Source organism: Pelobates fuscus, chromosome 11 (genome assembly GCF_036172605.1).
Source record: "Pelobates fuscus isolate aPelFus1 chromosome 11, aPelFus1.pri, whole genome shotgun sequence".
NCBI lineage: Eukaryota > Metazoa > Chordata > Amphibia > Anura > Pelobatidae > Pelobates > Pelobates fuscus.
The window spans coordinates 26,454,556-26,471,486 of NC_086327.1; the positions used below are offsets into that span (position 1 = coordinate 26,454,556).

Consider the following 16,931-nt stretch of genomic DNA (forward strand, 5'->3'; position numbering starts at 1 on the left):
GCGTTGCGGATGATTGTGTTGAAAACAAATCACAATACACGTGGCATATCCACCCAGTATTCTTAGTGTGGTGGTACAAAAATCTTATGGAATAAACAAAGAAGAAAGTTGAAATTTTTTCTGCTACTTTAAAAATACTTTAATACCCACACACATACCCACACACTGACCCACACACTGCCCAAAAAACTTCAGAGCTTTCTTTTATAAATAGTACGTACTATTTCCCTCAATGGGTGGCTGAGAGCGTCAGCTGAGGCTCTCAGGATATCACAGGCTGCCCTGCAAAACGCCCTCATACTGCAGAAGAGGGACTACATTTTGGTTAAACCATTGGTAAACCATTTCACAGGTGAGATGGTGCCCAGCCATTTCTACCCCCTTAAGAATTTCAATGTGTGAAGTTGTTATGGGGGTGGGAGTGTTCCTTTAAATTGCATTTCATAGCTATCCAGGAAGATAAAGTTTAGAATGAGATCTTATGGCTCCATAGCATTTTAAAGATGAAGGTTAGGACACGATTTCATATACTGTCATCAATCCTTCTGTAATGACAAGGTTATTAATAGACGTAACCGCTCCAGTAGGCATGCTTTGTCCAGGAGAACAATGTGCCTTTGTTAATGTACTTGGCTGCACTGGCAAACAGAAAACCACTCGCATTTTACAGTAGTTTCTACAAATGTTAAATGTATGTAATATGAACACGTCTTAAACACGTCTTAAAGTGTACCTGTACCTGTTACACAAATATTGTATGGTGAAGATTACAAAATAGCCATTGTATATAAAAGTTCTTCTAAATTTGATTGAGGCCATGATAATTCTTAATTTCTTAATTAACTCTGTTAAGATATATATATATATATGTTAAAAGGCCTGAACTTGTGGAGGCCTGAATTTGTGGGAGGAGTAAGTCCCCTACTTAAACTCCCAGCCCCTAATCACCTCTGCCTTTCAGCTGATTGTTTTGTCCCCATAGCAACCAGCACTTCCTGTCCAGCTTCCCTCCAGAATTTTTTCCTGTTTCCAGCAGTCAGACGTCCTGACCAGTCCTCTGTCCGTTTGAGGCCTTCCACTCGGTTCCCGGTCAAGGTACCCGGTCACGAGACCGGCACGTTCACGTAAGTTAGGCGTAGGAAATAGCGCCCCGCTATTTCCCGCCGTTCGGGCCTAAAAACGTAGGGGTAGGCTCCCTCTATCATATTCGTACAAATACACGCTTTTTTAACCGATTTCAGTGTTCACGCCAAAACAGACGAACGCTCGGCACTTTATCACTGCTTTTACATATTCGTACGGAAACTACCTAATCTATTATTATTTATATACACAGTAATATTATTACGGGCATTCTCTTATTTCCGTTTGGTCACCCAGGACCAATCTATTTCGTACGATTAAAACACAAACACCTTGCTCTAAATCCATATTCGGCTAGTTCTTATTCAAATAGGCTACAGTATGCACTAAGTTCTATTTCACGAATTCTACTTTTCTTTACGTATATTCCCTGTTCGGTCATATTGCTACTGATACTGATACCGGAGAAACTGACGGAAGCCAAGCACAGAGAGATGGACACAGGTTTCTTCAGGAAGGAAGAGATTCTTTATTGGATCACCGATCGGGACTCAGAGGGACTAGCGTCACCAAAATACAGCAAAGTCTGAGTACTGAATACATAGAGTACATTCCTTATATAGCACTGTAGCTCCTCCCACAATTAACTACACCCACACATACCCTTAACCTATTTAATGAATAGAGTCTAAACTCATCCATCCGGTCTAACCACGTGGCTCATCTGATACAAAGGAGAGGGACGCGTAATTCCAGTTCTTACATTCCTGCACCTGGTCAGTACAGTGATGACAGTATCTTAGCTACGTGTAATTAACCAACTGATACTACAAACACATATACATACATATGCCTTGTGGCAATCTTAGCCTGCTAAACTTGTATTTTACTGGAATTACATCACATTCCCCCCTTTGATGCCTCTGATATTTCACAATTACTTGAGGCATCACTTAACCTTGGTTTGCATATACCTCAGGTTACCATGAACCAGACCAGACTTATCTTATGATGTGAATCTTCAACATTCATCTTCTTGCATTGGTTCTCCCTGATCTAGAGCCTTATACTTATATATCGCCATTATCTGTGCAGCAGCCTTCCTCTCTGCTATACTTCCTATCAGGCTTTGCACAGACCTAACTACTAAGGGTATAAGACACGGTAGGAGTAGACACAACAGTAAAATCAGTAGGACTCCACCTACCACTGCCTTAAGCCCTCCAAACCACTCATACCAACTACCAAACCAACTACTTGGATTGTACCCTTTCCATACCTGAGTAGGCACATGCGCTAGTTTAACCATATGGCTAGTAAGCTCAGCTATTGCTTGCCCTTCGTCATCTATTTGAAGACAGCAATTACTTAGGTTAAACTTCCCACATACACCTCCCTCTACTGCCAAAAGGTAATCCAAGGCTAATCTATTTTGGTACACTGCTGTCCTCATCCTGGTATTATGCTTCGCTAGAAGATTGAGCGCTTGTGATGTCTCATTTGTGATAATCTCAACCACCGCCTGTAATCTTATAATACGGTTGAGCATATAAATTGGGGTTCTATAACCAAAGGTACCATCCTCAGCCCACGTGGCTGGCCCATAGTAATCTATAATACGCTGGGGAGGCCATTCATCATCTTCCCAGGCGCCTATCTCTATGGGTCCCCTTTTCTTCCTATGATTCACATCATACACTTTAACACCTAAAGTCTCACCTGTTTCAATCGGTAACAAGAAGAAGGATGGTTTGAGCATACCCAACACACATGCCCCTTCCCAGTCCTGTGGCAACTCCGAATAGGCTTTCTTACCACAGATCCAGTACAAATTTGCTGGGGCTCTCCAAGTAGATGTGATGGATAGATCAAACCACACATCCTTTAAATTGGCATATCTAGCAAACGGGTTAGATGGTTCTGAGACATTTGAAGCCGACCACCAAGTTGTATTCTTTGTATCATCATCATAAGCTTTTTGCCCTAGACAAGTTAATTCTCCTACAGAAGTATTATACATTATTCCTTTCCTTGCTATGCAAACATAACCTATGATGGAGGTCTTTAATCTCCACTCAGATTTACCTCTAACACTCAAATGATAATCGGCTTGTGTAGATATTAGTTGGTCAACTGCCTCAGAACCGGACATTACCTCCTTTGCTTCCCAAGGCCATTGGTCTCCCATGTTAGTACCTCCACACACATAGCAGTTGGTAACATTAAGACTACCGGCAATACTTTCAGCTAAATCGATGAACAGGTTTTTAGCATTATGGGGGATCTTATTATCTATACTCATCTCTTCATAAAAGGAATGGTATACTTGATGAGTCTGGGAGGATACCGTATCAGTCTCTATTCCTATAAACAATAATGTCCCAGGATCTAAACCCGTCCCGTATATTTGAAACCCAAATAAATTTCCATACTTATCTAAGAACTTGTCGGGGTTATTAATGAGTATATGGACTGGGTTGCATTCCATAGACTTACAATAAGGGCTAGTCGGCAACTTAGTCACTATCATGTCTTTATCTACTGTCTGTCCCCAAGTCGCCCACCCCACACAAGACCAATATGGGCAAAAGTTATAATCTCTATTTGGGCATCTAGGACTTACATATTTATTTTTGCTACTGGGACAAATATATTTATCGTTAGACCCATACGTCCTCTCCCATCTAAGATCCCCACATACATTCCACGGCTTTCTACCACTCGATATCGCTTTACACGCATCAAATAGCAGAACACCCGAAGAATGTACGGATTCTAACACCGTTTTATTAATTAGGGTCCCCTGAGGATCTCCATTCCTGAGAGTCAACCAAATTGTACGAGGCTGATACTCCGGACTGAAGCACTTAGGTTCTCCTACTCCTAAATGGCACACACTATAGTCTATATTTAGGTATCTACATCTTGATACCTCTCCTTTACATTCGTATTGTGAATGCCAAATTAGGGTTTGGGAAATATGGTTACCTGTTCTCGTAGTCTTAATGCATACCTCACAGCTAGGAGTGTCGGTACCTCTACCTTCCTGAATATAAAAACACATATAAATAAACACAATCAAAAGCACATCTTTCGCCGTCATCCTCAGTCTTCGTCCGTGCGATGGAACCTCAGCTTCCAGGATGTGAGGGCTGCAGGGAATGGAGTTCTGCTCGTCTTCACAGGTGTCCCTTCGGGACTTTCCTGGCTTATACACTATGTGATGGTAAGCGGACAGGCTTTATTATGGCCTTCTCACTCACACCTGTAACAATAAAATTTGTAATCCACAATAATTCCTCGTTACTCCGACTGAGTAGTGCGTTTTAACCGGATCTTGCAGGGATTCTCTGGATCTGCTGTAATTTGCCAAGAATCGACTGCTGCTGGTTTAACCCTGGAGTGATGTATCCACGGAGTTACTTCGGCTACTTTTATCGCGTATGAACTTATCCAGATAGGATTGGATGTTCTTCTTAGCCTTCTGCGGAATGTGGTATTGTCTCAGGCTCACTGGATAAACCCCATGTTTCAGTTCAATTTTTATTGGTGGAATATTGCGGGCCAGTCCTGGTGGGTTGTTCTCTGCCCAAACTCCTGGTATGTTAAATAATGTCTCATCACTCCTAGGGTTTTGGCTAGTCAACACTGTATAAAGTCGCCACTCTTCTTCCTTTGGTACGGATAAAGTCATAATACCTGAAGGTCCATTAAACTTTAAAGATGTTGTTCCATCTGGTAGGAACGTAATCTGCGCTTGTAATTTGGATAGCATATCACGTCCCAGCAATTGGACTGGACATTCAGGCATATAAAGGAATTGGTGTTTTACTACGTGGCCTCCCAATGTACAGAGTCGACTTTTAAGAACCGGTCTTTCAGCACTTCTTCCAGTTGCTCCTATCACAGTAATAGTCCTTCCAGATGGAGGAGCAACTAGATTAGTCACCACTGAATGTTCAGCACCAGTGTCGATCATGAACGCACTCCTTTTCCCCCCTATTGATACATCGACCATAGGCTCCGCTCGACCAAGGGGGATGGAGCCCGGTCGGTATCAATAGTCCTCCATGACCGTGTCAGCCAATCCTACGAAGTCCCTACCTTCTCTATCGCGAGACCTTTGCGCTGCTGGAATATACCTGTCTTCCCTAACACTTCCTCTGTTCCCATTACTCCCTCTATAACCATTACTCCCTCCGGGACCTCCTCTACCTCTCGCTCTGCCTCTAAAGTTTCCGTAGCCTGCCCTGGGTTGGTCTCTCTCGTACTGCTCTCTTTGCGGACATTCGTTCCTCCAATGCCCTTCTTCCTTGCAATACGCACACTGATCCCTACTCAAAGGCTCCCTACTCCATCTATTATTGCCTCTATCTGGGCCCCGTTTATCTACGCCTGCGATCGCTACCGCTAGCATATCAGCCTTTTTACGCATCTTGCGCTCCTCCTCTTTCTTGCTTTCTGTTTCCCTATTCATATAGACCTTATTAGCTACCTCCATTAGTTGGGAGATTGACATACCTGCAAACCCTTCTAACTTTTGTAGCTTGCGCTTAATATCTCCGTAAGCTTGGCTGACAAAGGCGGAGTTAACCATTCGGGAATTGTCTGCGTCTTCCGGATTAAAGGGGGTGTACAAGCGGTACGCCTCCAATAATCGGTCATAAAAGACACTGGGCGCTTCATCGCTTTTCTGGATCACCTCAACTGTCTTCGACATGTTAATGGCTTTCTTTCCTCCGGCTTTCATGCCAGCAATTATAGCGTCTCTATAGGCTCTGAGTTGAACCATATCAGCACCATTTACGTTCCAATCGGGATCAGTGTTGGGATAATGTGTTGCGGCCCATGCTGCTGGATTAGCTTGGTTCAAAGCACGGGCTCTATCCTCTAATGCTTTAATGGCTGCTTGATTTATTCTTGTCCTTTCCTCATTGTTAAATAAAGTCATTAATAACTGCTGGCAATCAGCCCATGTCGGATTATGTGTCTGTACTATTGAGGTGAACAGATCAGTCATGGCTTGTGGTTTCTCAGTATACGAGGAATTATGGGTCTTCCAGTTTAAAAGGTCGGTAGTGGTGAAAGGGACATATACGAAGACAGGGTCAGCGTGTGCCATTTGACCTGCGGCATCGATATAAGCTGACCCGGGATTTAAGCGAAGAGGCATCTGATAGTGCTTTAATTGTTGGGCACCAGTCAACTGTCGGGTTTGGATGGGGCTACGTAGAGAGGCGTCAGTCATGGGTTCCGGTCGGGGAGATATAGGGTATGGGGATGTGGGAGGTTGGTTTTGGGAAAAGGTAGTGAATAGAACACTTCGGGCCGAGCTAGATGAAGCTTGACCGGAAGTCTGAAGTGGCGCCAAATCAGGATATTCGTTTCTAATGGGGGTGGGTTCTGGTTCCGGAAGGGGAGATTTAGTACGAGGGGGGGTGGATCCTGTACTGGAGGAGGAAGCGGAAGTGGATGAGGGTAATGAGGGGAGGGGTTACAGGACTTCCTGTATTTGCGTCACTTCCTCTTACCGGAAAGTAAGGGGGCGGCAAAGGGATCTCGGACTCAGGGGGCGTGTCCAAAATGGGCCTAACACCAGCCCTAGTGGACGAACAAGTCCTCGCTACCATGAGGCGACACTGTTCCTCGTGGCATGTCCGGAGCCATTTTGGCGAGTCATTTACGGCCTGTCTCCAACAATCAATATAAGGAAACTGGCCGTAAAGTTCAGGCCTACCCGATACAGCCACGTGTAAGCGCTGTACCAGAGTTGGATCCAAACTGCCACGTGGCGGCCATGCCGCAACCAAAGTAGGCCACTCCCTAGTACACAAAGTGACCAAACGTACAGGAGACATCTTTACCCCAAAATCACAAACTTTGAATCCCTTTTTAAAATTCTTAACCATACATCCTAAGGGATCCGGAATCGTTGACTGCGACGCACCCATACTTAACAATGGAACGTCGTCGACAACGAATACTATACACGCGTACTATTCAACAGTCACACCCGTTTCCTCTGGCAACAGCACCACGTGGTACGGTTACCAAGTGAAACGTACACAATAACAATAAACACTCAGGGAATTCCCATACACACACAGCTGCTACACCAGTCACTATATAATCAATATTATGCCCTTTGGCGTAACTACACAGTCACCCACGCTATAATTCTCTATATACGAATTACCCGTCTATAACACACCCAGTAACATCGTCTTTTACAAATAGCGGTTACAGTACGGTTAGCATAGGTCAAAGCACAAGTTAAGGTCACAATACAATTATTAGTGGTTATGGTGTTAAACATGCAATGGACGACAATGATTAGTACTTATTATACAATGTCAGTAAATATACAGGGTTATGGTACCGTGCACTATAATACAGCAACACACTATTAACACTCTCGCTAGACGGCTGAGCTCGCGCTATCTAACAAGATATACACTTTACTAAACAATCATTAACACATTTACAATTCCCAACTAAACTATTGGCCAGTACCTTGAATGGACTACCTAAAACTATATACACCCGTTTTGGTTAGCCACACTGCCCAATCACCACATATATAGCGAGCTAGAGAACCGAATTTACACAGGCGCCTCTTAGTCGCACTATACAACGAGCTAGAGATCCGAATTTACACAGGCGCCTCTTAGTCGCACTATACAACGAGCTAGAGATCCGAATTTACACAGGCGCCGCTTAGTCTCCCGGTCCCTCCGACCTAGCGAACGTAATATACACCCTAGAACGCTAGTCTAGACAAGACACCGGTGTCCGGCTAGGGCTATCTTACACCTGGACCCCGCCTGACTAACCAAATCAAACGGTCTGACTAAAGAGCGTTCGATCGAGCGGTGCGCCTTCGCTCCTTCCCTCCGACAGAGGGGGCAGATACACAGATTCAAAAACCCCTTTGGGCCTACCGCACAATCGGTATACCCCTAGCGGGTCCTGCCGTCTAAAACAGCAGTTATCTTACCTCCTCGTTCCTGAACCTGAGTTCACACTCATCGACGGGGACACCCCAGCACTTCTCACGTAGAGGCCGATGATCTCCTGGACAACAGACCAGTGGCGCCGAGACGAAGGGAGGTCCACGCAGAAGTTCAGGGGTGCAGCCGTAGAGAACGTGGGCAAAGATAGACCGTCTCACGCCTCTGCCTCTCAGCTACCGTTGAACGATGAGCTTCCCGGCCAATGCACCAAATGATACCGGAGAAACTGACGGAAGCCAAGCACAGAGAGATGGACACAGGTTTCTTCAGGAAGGAAGAGATTCTTTATTGGATCACCGATCGGGACTCAGAGGGACTAGCGTCACCAAAATACAGCAAAGTCTGAGTACTGAATACATAGAGTACATTCCTTATATAGCACTGTAGCTCCTCCCACAATTAACTACACCCACACATACCCTTAACCTATTTAATGAATAGAGTCTAAACTCATCCATCCGGTCTAACCACGTGGCTCATCTGATACAAAGGAGAGGGACGCGTAATTCCAGTTCTTACATTCCTGCACCTGGTCAGTACAGTGATGACAGTATCTTAGCTACGTGTAATTAACCAACTGATACTACAAACACATATACATACATATGCCTTGTGGCAATCTTAGCCTGCTAAACTTGTATTTTACTGGAATTACATCACAATACCTTTTTTTTTGTCAGTTTGGGGATATAATTAGCTTGTTTAAAAATCTGCCTTGTGATTTTCTTTCTATGTTAACCAGTTAATTTGTTTTACTACTTTTTAAAATATCCACGTCTATCATAAACGTACGGTTTCTATACACTGTGGCAGGATGGCCAGGCTCGTCACAAACTTCAAATGCAACAGTCAGGATAAAATAGTACTGCAGTTTGTCACTTTCCACAATATATACAAGGTTGTGCTCTCCCACAAAATAAAACAAAAAGAAAATAAATCCTACTCCAACTTGGAGACTTACTAAACAGTATTACTAACTATCCAACTGGCCAGCTAATCTAGTTCCCAGTTTTAAACAAAATGAAATACAGCACTTTAAGCAGGTTTCACACAGTACCTTTGTCTCAGGCTTAACTGCCTCCTCTCTCCCAGCTGTTAGACTCTCTGATGTCTTCAGAGGCTAACCTTTTAAAACCCTAGTGCTGGTTAATTACATTCACCTGGTATATAACATTCAAGGGGTGACTCCCACCAATTAACCCCATCATGCTGGGAATAGAGAGCACTTATACTAATAAATACTGTTTATAAACACAATATCCGGCACATAAACGTCTGTACTATTCATTTTCCATATAATCACGCTGTCACATATTTTTGGCTTTACAGACTGCATCGGTTTCTCGCTTTTTCTGCGCTAAAGTTGTTTATTTCAAGGTCTTTTATTACAGGAACAGGTATTGTATTTTATCACTTTGCATTATAAAGCCATAGGCCTAAAATGTTTACATATTGGGTTTTATTACTTACCTCCACACCTGTCGTTAACTATGGAATTTTTCTTCGGTTAACCCTTAGCTCCAGTATTATTCTAGGCTTCCCCCGGTTCTACACAGTTAAACCGTTTCGCATAACGTAATTTCTTTATGTCAAACCAAGGTATAGTTCACAACTCGTTTGTTACTACACCTCATATAAAACCTATCACGGTCTCAAGTTCATTACTACTTTTCCACAGGCTTACGCCCACGGTACGTTAATTCTTTACTATTATTTCTACTCAGACATACGGTCATACAGCCATCAGGCTCCGGTAAACACCAAAACCTGACCCGGTACTCAGCCATACCTTCAGGTACTTACGTCTATACCCAAATACGTCCAATCGGCACCCCAAGGCCTCATCCAGCCTTCTCACAAATATCTATTTCAGCCCAGTCACACACTTAAACCTTCCAGATCCCTCAATGCAGGATCTCACGTTGCGCTCCTAACAAACAACCTACTCCCAATTCAAATCATACGCCACCACGATACGCATAAATACGTCAATATCTGTCTTAAAGCCTCAGGACTCTTCCTCAAGGACAGCATAAGACGAGACTTACCACACTTATTACCACCAGAAGGTTCCAGATACCATTCGCAAGAAGTCAAGGTTAGTATCTACACAACATTCCAGTCCTCTCACCTTATCCTTAAATATACAATCGAACTGGCTACAGGGTCTAGGCTAATGCCTTAGCGCACCCTATCAGAAAACCCGTCCCAGCGAGGCCTTCCATCCCCCCCCACCTCAACACGGAGGTACGGCCCCACGCCCAAATCATAGTTACAAGCCTCGCATGCCCTACTACAGGGCGCTAGTCAGGGCCTCACCTGTCACGGCCACACGTTTTGATTTCTCTCTACTGTCACCGAGAGGCCAACATCCCGCCACCACGTCTGTGGCAACTACGTCATAAGCCAAATCATAGGTAGAGCCTCTCACCGCCACTTGGCATTAGCAGGGCCTCACCTATCCAAACATTCAACAGTTAAGTTTTTCGCTTTGGCATCTAGCATTACAGTCCAGTTCTTCCATATACACCACCCCACATACCCCGCCTACTTACCTTACGCCCCTTCTAATATATCTTTCACATAATCATTCCTTTTAGAATGTCCCAAGAACCTATTCCAACCAAAGAATTGACAGAAGAAACTCCATTCAAGCCTACCAGACCCGGGTCTCCAGGCGAATCACTCACTCTTTCAACCCCCACGTCCTTGAGAGCATGGACTATTCCCATAATTACGGCCGAGCTTAGGCTCAGGGGAATCCCCTTTCCCGGCCACAGCTAGGAAGGCTGAACTTTATAGGCTACTTACTCACCAAGCCCCCGAGCCCAGGCCAGGGACTAGCTCTCAAGGACAACCACCAAGCAACAGCACGGCCACCCAGGATACCCTGGCAGAGATCTTGGCCAATCTACAGACCCTCAATAGCAGGCTATCTAAGGTGGAAAGCGCCATCTCCTCCCCAGGTACTACCACGGTAGTCCCAGTCGCTTTCAAGGCTGTACCTACTATACCAACATGCCCTCCTATACTCCCCCCTCCAGCACCGGGCACAGCCATTACACCATTTGAGTCACCAGCACACTCCGTCCCTGACTCTATCAGGAAAGATATCCTAGACGGGAAGGATGTGTGTCTGGTGTCCTTGCTCATAGCCTCACAGGATGTACTTGAGAACAAGGCATTCAATTACGGTGATATCTCTGTGGTTAATCATCTGGTGGATTATCTCACCACAGGGTTCACTAAAGGGTTTCTCACGGGTATTGTAGCCATTCCCCCAGGTACACTAGAATGCCCTAATCTCCAGTCAGCACGTTTAGACCCAGTCTCCATAGACACTCTCATTGCCTCTGAAATCAACGGTTTCATGATCGGCCCCTTCACCTCTTCACCATTCTCCTCCTGGCGCACTAACCCCATTGGTATTGCTATTCACAAATATTCCAAAAAAAAACAAACAAAAAAAAAAAAAGTCTAATTATTGATTTATCGGCACCGCACTCCTCTTTTGTTCCAAGCATAAACGCACTCATTCCAGCAGACGAATTCTCACTTCAGTACGTAACCATCGACGACGCCATACAGTCCATCATATCATCTGGTAATCGACCCTGGCTTAGCAAAACGGACATCACAAACGCGTTTAAATTACTACCCATGCACCCCTCACTCTGGCACTTACACGGTGTTAAATGGCGAGGGAAATATTACTTCTCTACACGACTCACTTTCGGTTCTCGAAGCAGCCCCAAACTGTTCGACATTTTCGCAGAGTCACTATGCTGGCTGCTTCTGAACGTCACCAGGTGTCACTCCGTTATCCACTACCTCGACGACTTTTTACTAATAGAGCCAGGGTCACCTTCACCCACAGCAATCAGAAGCACTACTGCACTATTTTCCACACTTGGAGTCCCTTTGTCCACAGCCAAAACTATAGGCCCCACAACTATATTGACCTTTCTGGGGATAGAACTGGACTCGGTTAACCTCAGAGCTAGCCTCCCCCACGACAAACTGTCACGTTTGAGAGGGGAGATGACTTGTTCCTGCGGAATGATGTTTGCACTAGAAAATAACTTCAGTCCCTTCTCGGATCCCTGAACTTTGCGATGCGCATCATTCCGCAGGGAAGGTCTTTCATATCCAGACTCCTTTGCCTGCTGCACGGAGTTCCGGACTCTGGCACAGTTTCTTTGGACCCCCACGCCAAGGCTGACTTAGCTATGTGGGGGAAGTTTTTGAAGGACTGGAATGGAATCTCAATGTTTATTCCCCCTCTCTCCACCTCTTCACCCATCATCCACACAGACGCAGCAGCCAATACCGGTTTTGCAGCCATTTTTGGGAACCACTGGTTCAGGGGCCATTGGCCCACTGATTCGGATGCCTTGCCAGGATTCAGAGAGACCTCAGCACTATTTGAAATTTATCCCATTGTGGCGGCCGCACACACCTGGGGTCATCTCTGGTCTGGCAAGGCAGTCAAATGCTACTCTGATAACTCGGCAGCTTGTGAAATCGTGAACAAAGGGCGATCATCTTCCCTGACCATCATGCGGCTGATTCGCAAGCTGACCTGGTTGGCAGCATCCGGCCAGTTTCACTTAGTTTGTTTTCACATCCCGGGTATTCACAACACGGCCGCTGACGCTCTTTCTCGTTCTCAATTTCAGGCATTTTCTCAGGCACTCCCAACGGCTCACCTACAACCATCCAGGACACCACGGTTCCACGATCTAATCCTGGATTAAGCACACTCTTGAACCACGCTAGAGCACTCACTCACCAAGCATTATCACCAAACACGGCTATCACTTACAATAGGGCTCTTAATATATTTAATAAATTCACAGCAGAGTTCGGATTACAAGATGACTTCTCTATTCAAACCATGGTGTCTTTTGCCTCTTTTTTCCACCTACACCTTAAACTATCTCACAACACCATTAAACTATATCTCACGGGGGTCCAGCACCACAGCCTCACCTTTTTTTTTTCCTAACAACACACCTTTCCTGTCTTCATACCCCGTCAAAAAGGTTTTGAAAGGAATATCAAAGGTTTCACATCCACTCTCTACCATTAGATTACCTATAGATGGGCCTATCTTCAGGTCACTTAGCAATCTCCTTGACACAGCCCCATTCGACATCGGCACAAATACGGTGATCAAATCTGCTTTATATCTTGCTTTCTACGGTTTTCTCAGACCTAGAGAGTTCACCGTAATTTGTCAAGGAGATACGAAGCTAAGACTTAAAATATCACACCTCACTAAAATAGAGGATCACTACCAACTTTCGATCCCTACAACTAAAACCAACCGGTCACTACACCCTACTATAATTCCTCTCTTCCCTACTGATAATGCCTGGTGTCCGGTAAAAGTACTAGACCACCTACGGTCAACTCTGCACGGTCACCTACTGGACTCTCCGCTCTTAACACTACAAGGGCACCCGTTAACCACAGCAAAATTGATGGTTCATATCAGAATTCTGTTATCTAAGCTCGGACACAACCCGATTGCATTCTCTAGGCACTCCTTCCGTATAGGAGCAGCCTCTAGCACTAACACACCGGTCCATATCATCAAGAGACTGGGGCGGTGGAAATCCTCCATATATACTGCATATATTCCACAGCCGGAGAAAGAGCTTCGCCAAGCTTTCAGCAACTTGGTTTTGTAAAAAATGCAATAAAGTGTGTATTTCTCTAATTTATCTTTTTGCCCTCTTTTATTTACAGGCCCACTCGTACGTTGGTTTCGGCACACCACAACCAACTTTGCTCACAGTTACTATCCATTACGTATTTAAATTCCGAGCACAAGTTAAAAGGCCTGAACTTGTGGAGGCCTGAATTTGTGGGAGGAGTAAGTCCCCTACTTAAACTCCCAGCCCCTAATCACCTCTGCCTTTCAGCTGATTGTTCCCACCCACCTACACCCTGTTATAATTACATTCTCCTTGGTGGGCCCTCTTTTATTTACAGGCCCACTCGTACGTTGGTTTCGGCACACCACAACCAACTTTGCTCACAGTTACTATCCATTACGTATTTAAATTCCGAGCACAAATATATATATATATATATATATATATTTGGTAATATCACTATTAGCTGCTGTTATTTTATGTCAGTGGATCAGTAATTTTTTTTTTTTTTTAATTGCTGTATTAAGGACATTTGTAACAAAATGCAGTATTGTAATCTTTGTTTTTTTGCTCCTTAGATCTTCAGTACGAGGAGACATTTCCGAATGGATTTACCCACAGTGCGCATCAGTGTTACACTGTGTCCAGCTCCCACAAGTGCTACGGAATGAAAACAGACCTTTACTTGCTCTTCCTTCTATTTAATGCAGATGTTCCGACATTTAGCATGCGGACTATTGCTAACAAAACCTTACAGCTCTTTAGCAAGGACTTCCCATTCTGACCCATCGGTGAGCTGTTCAGGATTTTACACTTTAACGGTCGATATAAAATAAGAATTATTTAATCTAATAATTATGCAAATTATTTAATCTAACAATTATGCAAACATTCTTGCCCATTAGAAGCTAATGTATCATCTACTAGGGTGTAACTAATAAAGGGACACATTGTGATTACTATAGGGACCAAGGCCAACTTCTCTTACTGACATTTTATTGCCCTGCCCCCAATCAGCTTTGCATAATGGCAATGAATTAGATACCAGAACGAAGAATAAACAAAACATTTTTAAAATCCGCAATGTAAAGAGTGAAGCAAAAAGTAAAGGTTTATTTTACCTTCTAGAGCATATCAGTTAGAATCTGTATACTACAGTTTATGCCATCTCCTTTATACTGAGGGTGTTATTCAATTAGTGGAAATGAAAAGTGAATTTTAGGTCAATATAACTCAAGCTAAAAACACACACTTTAGTGGATAATATTAGCAAAGTCTTAAAACACTAAAGTGAGACTAGCAGGAAATGCTAAGTGAATTTAAAATTAAAAAATTCTCCCAGTAAGCTATGCTTTCACTTTGGATACTTTGGCCTTTGCTTTGAATAAATTAAAGGGATGCTCCAGACCCCTAAACACTTTAGCTTGCTGGAAAGCTTTATGTGTGACGAGTGTGTCTCATTTTTGCAAAAAGTGCAGATTTCAATCGAAATTGACACTTTAAAAAATTAACCTGGTTACACCCCCCCCCCGGCTTTTCAAGCAGACACCCAGTCCTGCTACTTCCTGGTTGGGTTAGCTCAGTGACCAAACCAGGTTACCAGGTCAAGAAGCAGCAATTGCATAGAGCATAGAGCAATTGCATAGACTTATCATTGAGCTGCATTGGGAAGTCTGTGATTGGACAGCCACAGAAAGTCTGGGTGGGGTTAAAAAGGGGGGTTGCAAAGGCTGCAGACAAGAGATCTGCAGGTTTTGCAAGCTGTTTTAGATATAACTTCAATGAAAAAAAAATGCATAATTAAATGCAAGCAAGTTTTCATTTGAGGTATATCTACTAAACAGTGATTTTTAGTTATTTTATATTTGGGCAGTGAAGTGTCCCTTTAATAACCCTGACAAACTGTCATGGAAACTACTCTGCGAATGCTCTCTATAGCAAGTGGAAATGGAGTCTTGATGCTTTTTTATGACCCAGTCACCTTCATGGCATCGTGGTCCTAATTCAGTGACTGAACGCCTTTTTTTTTATTGTTTTGCATTTTATAAAGAGGACTCTGATCTTTACCAAAGACACTTAAAAATGAATCACAGCTGCAGCAAAGTGATCCACTGAGCCTGAACTTGCTGACTAAAACCTCTGATATCAATACCCACTTCTAACTAGATTCTCTGTGAAATAGCACTTGATATTAAACAGAATTTATGGTCAACTTTATACCCTTTAACAACTATCTGAAGTATAATGTTAGTACATTTAGCTCTTTAACAGTCTGAGATCAGGATCTATATCCTGGTCTATAAACCTTAATGTATTTTCGTTCTCTGGTAGGGTGGAAAGGGGCAGTCAACTTTTCTTCTGAAAAGTTAATTTAATTTTGCATAATGCTTTTGTTTGTTTAAATACACCTGTTCAATGAGTTTAAACAACCATGTACGCACTTTCCTTATTTATTCAATACTGGATAACGCAGATGACTTCAGCTGATAGTTCAATAGCATGCTAGGGTTTTTTCCTCATTCCAGTATGATCTTGTTTTGTAGATTTTTTTTGCTAATGATAACTATCTTTTTTTTGTTTTGTTTTTCTCTAAATGTTTTATTTGCATAACCTTCTGATCATCAGTAGGCTGATACAGTCAATATGTGGTGTTTTTTTTTTTTTGCTTTGTGGGTGAATTTTAAATCAACATAGTACATCAAAATGTTATCCGTTCCCTAATCTAAAACAACTTAACATCAATCAGTAGAGCATAAAAAGCTTTGATATACATTATGGAACTTTTTGTACTGTTAATCCAGAGACTTAAACTAATTGGTTAGCCGTACTGCAACAATTAACGTTTAATGCAACATAATGATTTTTTTTTAGGTGGTGTATACTGATTTTTTTTAAAGAAAATCTTTTTTTCAAATCTGGTGCGGGCAACCATGTTGTTTCAGATTCTACTGTTATTTGATCAACTGCTGCATGGCCCAACTTGCCTGCTGCTGCAGGTTCACACAGAGCAAACGCAAATGTTGACTATGCTAATTCTGAATAATCCATTATCATTATGATCACCAACCTAAAATCCCATTTGTAACGGATCCTATTATCCCTGTAGGAAAGATCCTTGTAGCTTCTCCCGAAATCCCAGCTGAAGTAGAGCAGAATAGTGATTATAGCTCTC

At 43.3% G+C, this 16,931-nt stretch overlaps 1 protein-coding gene across 1 annotated transcript in view; it reads left to right on the forward strand.

The window, feature by feature from the left end:
- FUZ (fuzzy planar cell polarity protein) overlaps positions 1–15,450 on the forward strand; it is an 86,133-nt gene extending 70,683 nt beyond the window's left edge. Inside the window, exon 11 of the mRNA XM_063437016.1 lies at positions 14,338–15,450. Coding sequence (XP_063293086.1) covers positions 14,338–14,543 — 206 coding nt within the window. The 3' untranslated portion in view covers positions 14,544–15,450. The remainder of the gene's footprint in view (positions 1–14,337) is intronic.
- Positions 15,451–16,931: the final 1,481 nt, after the last annotated feature.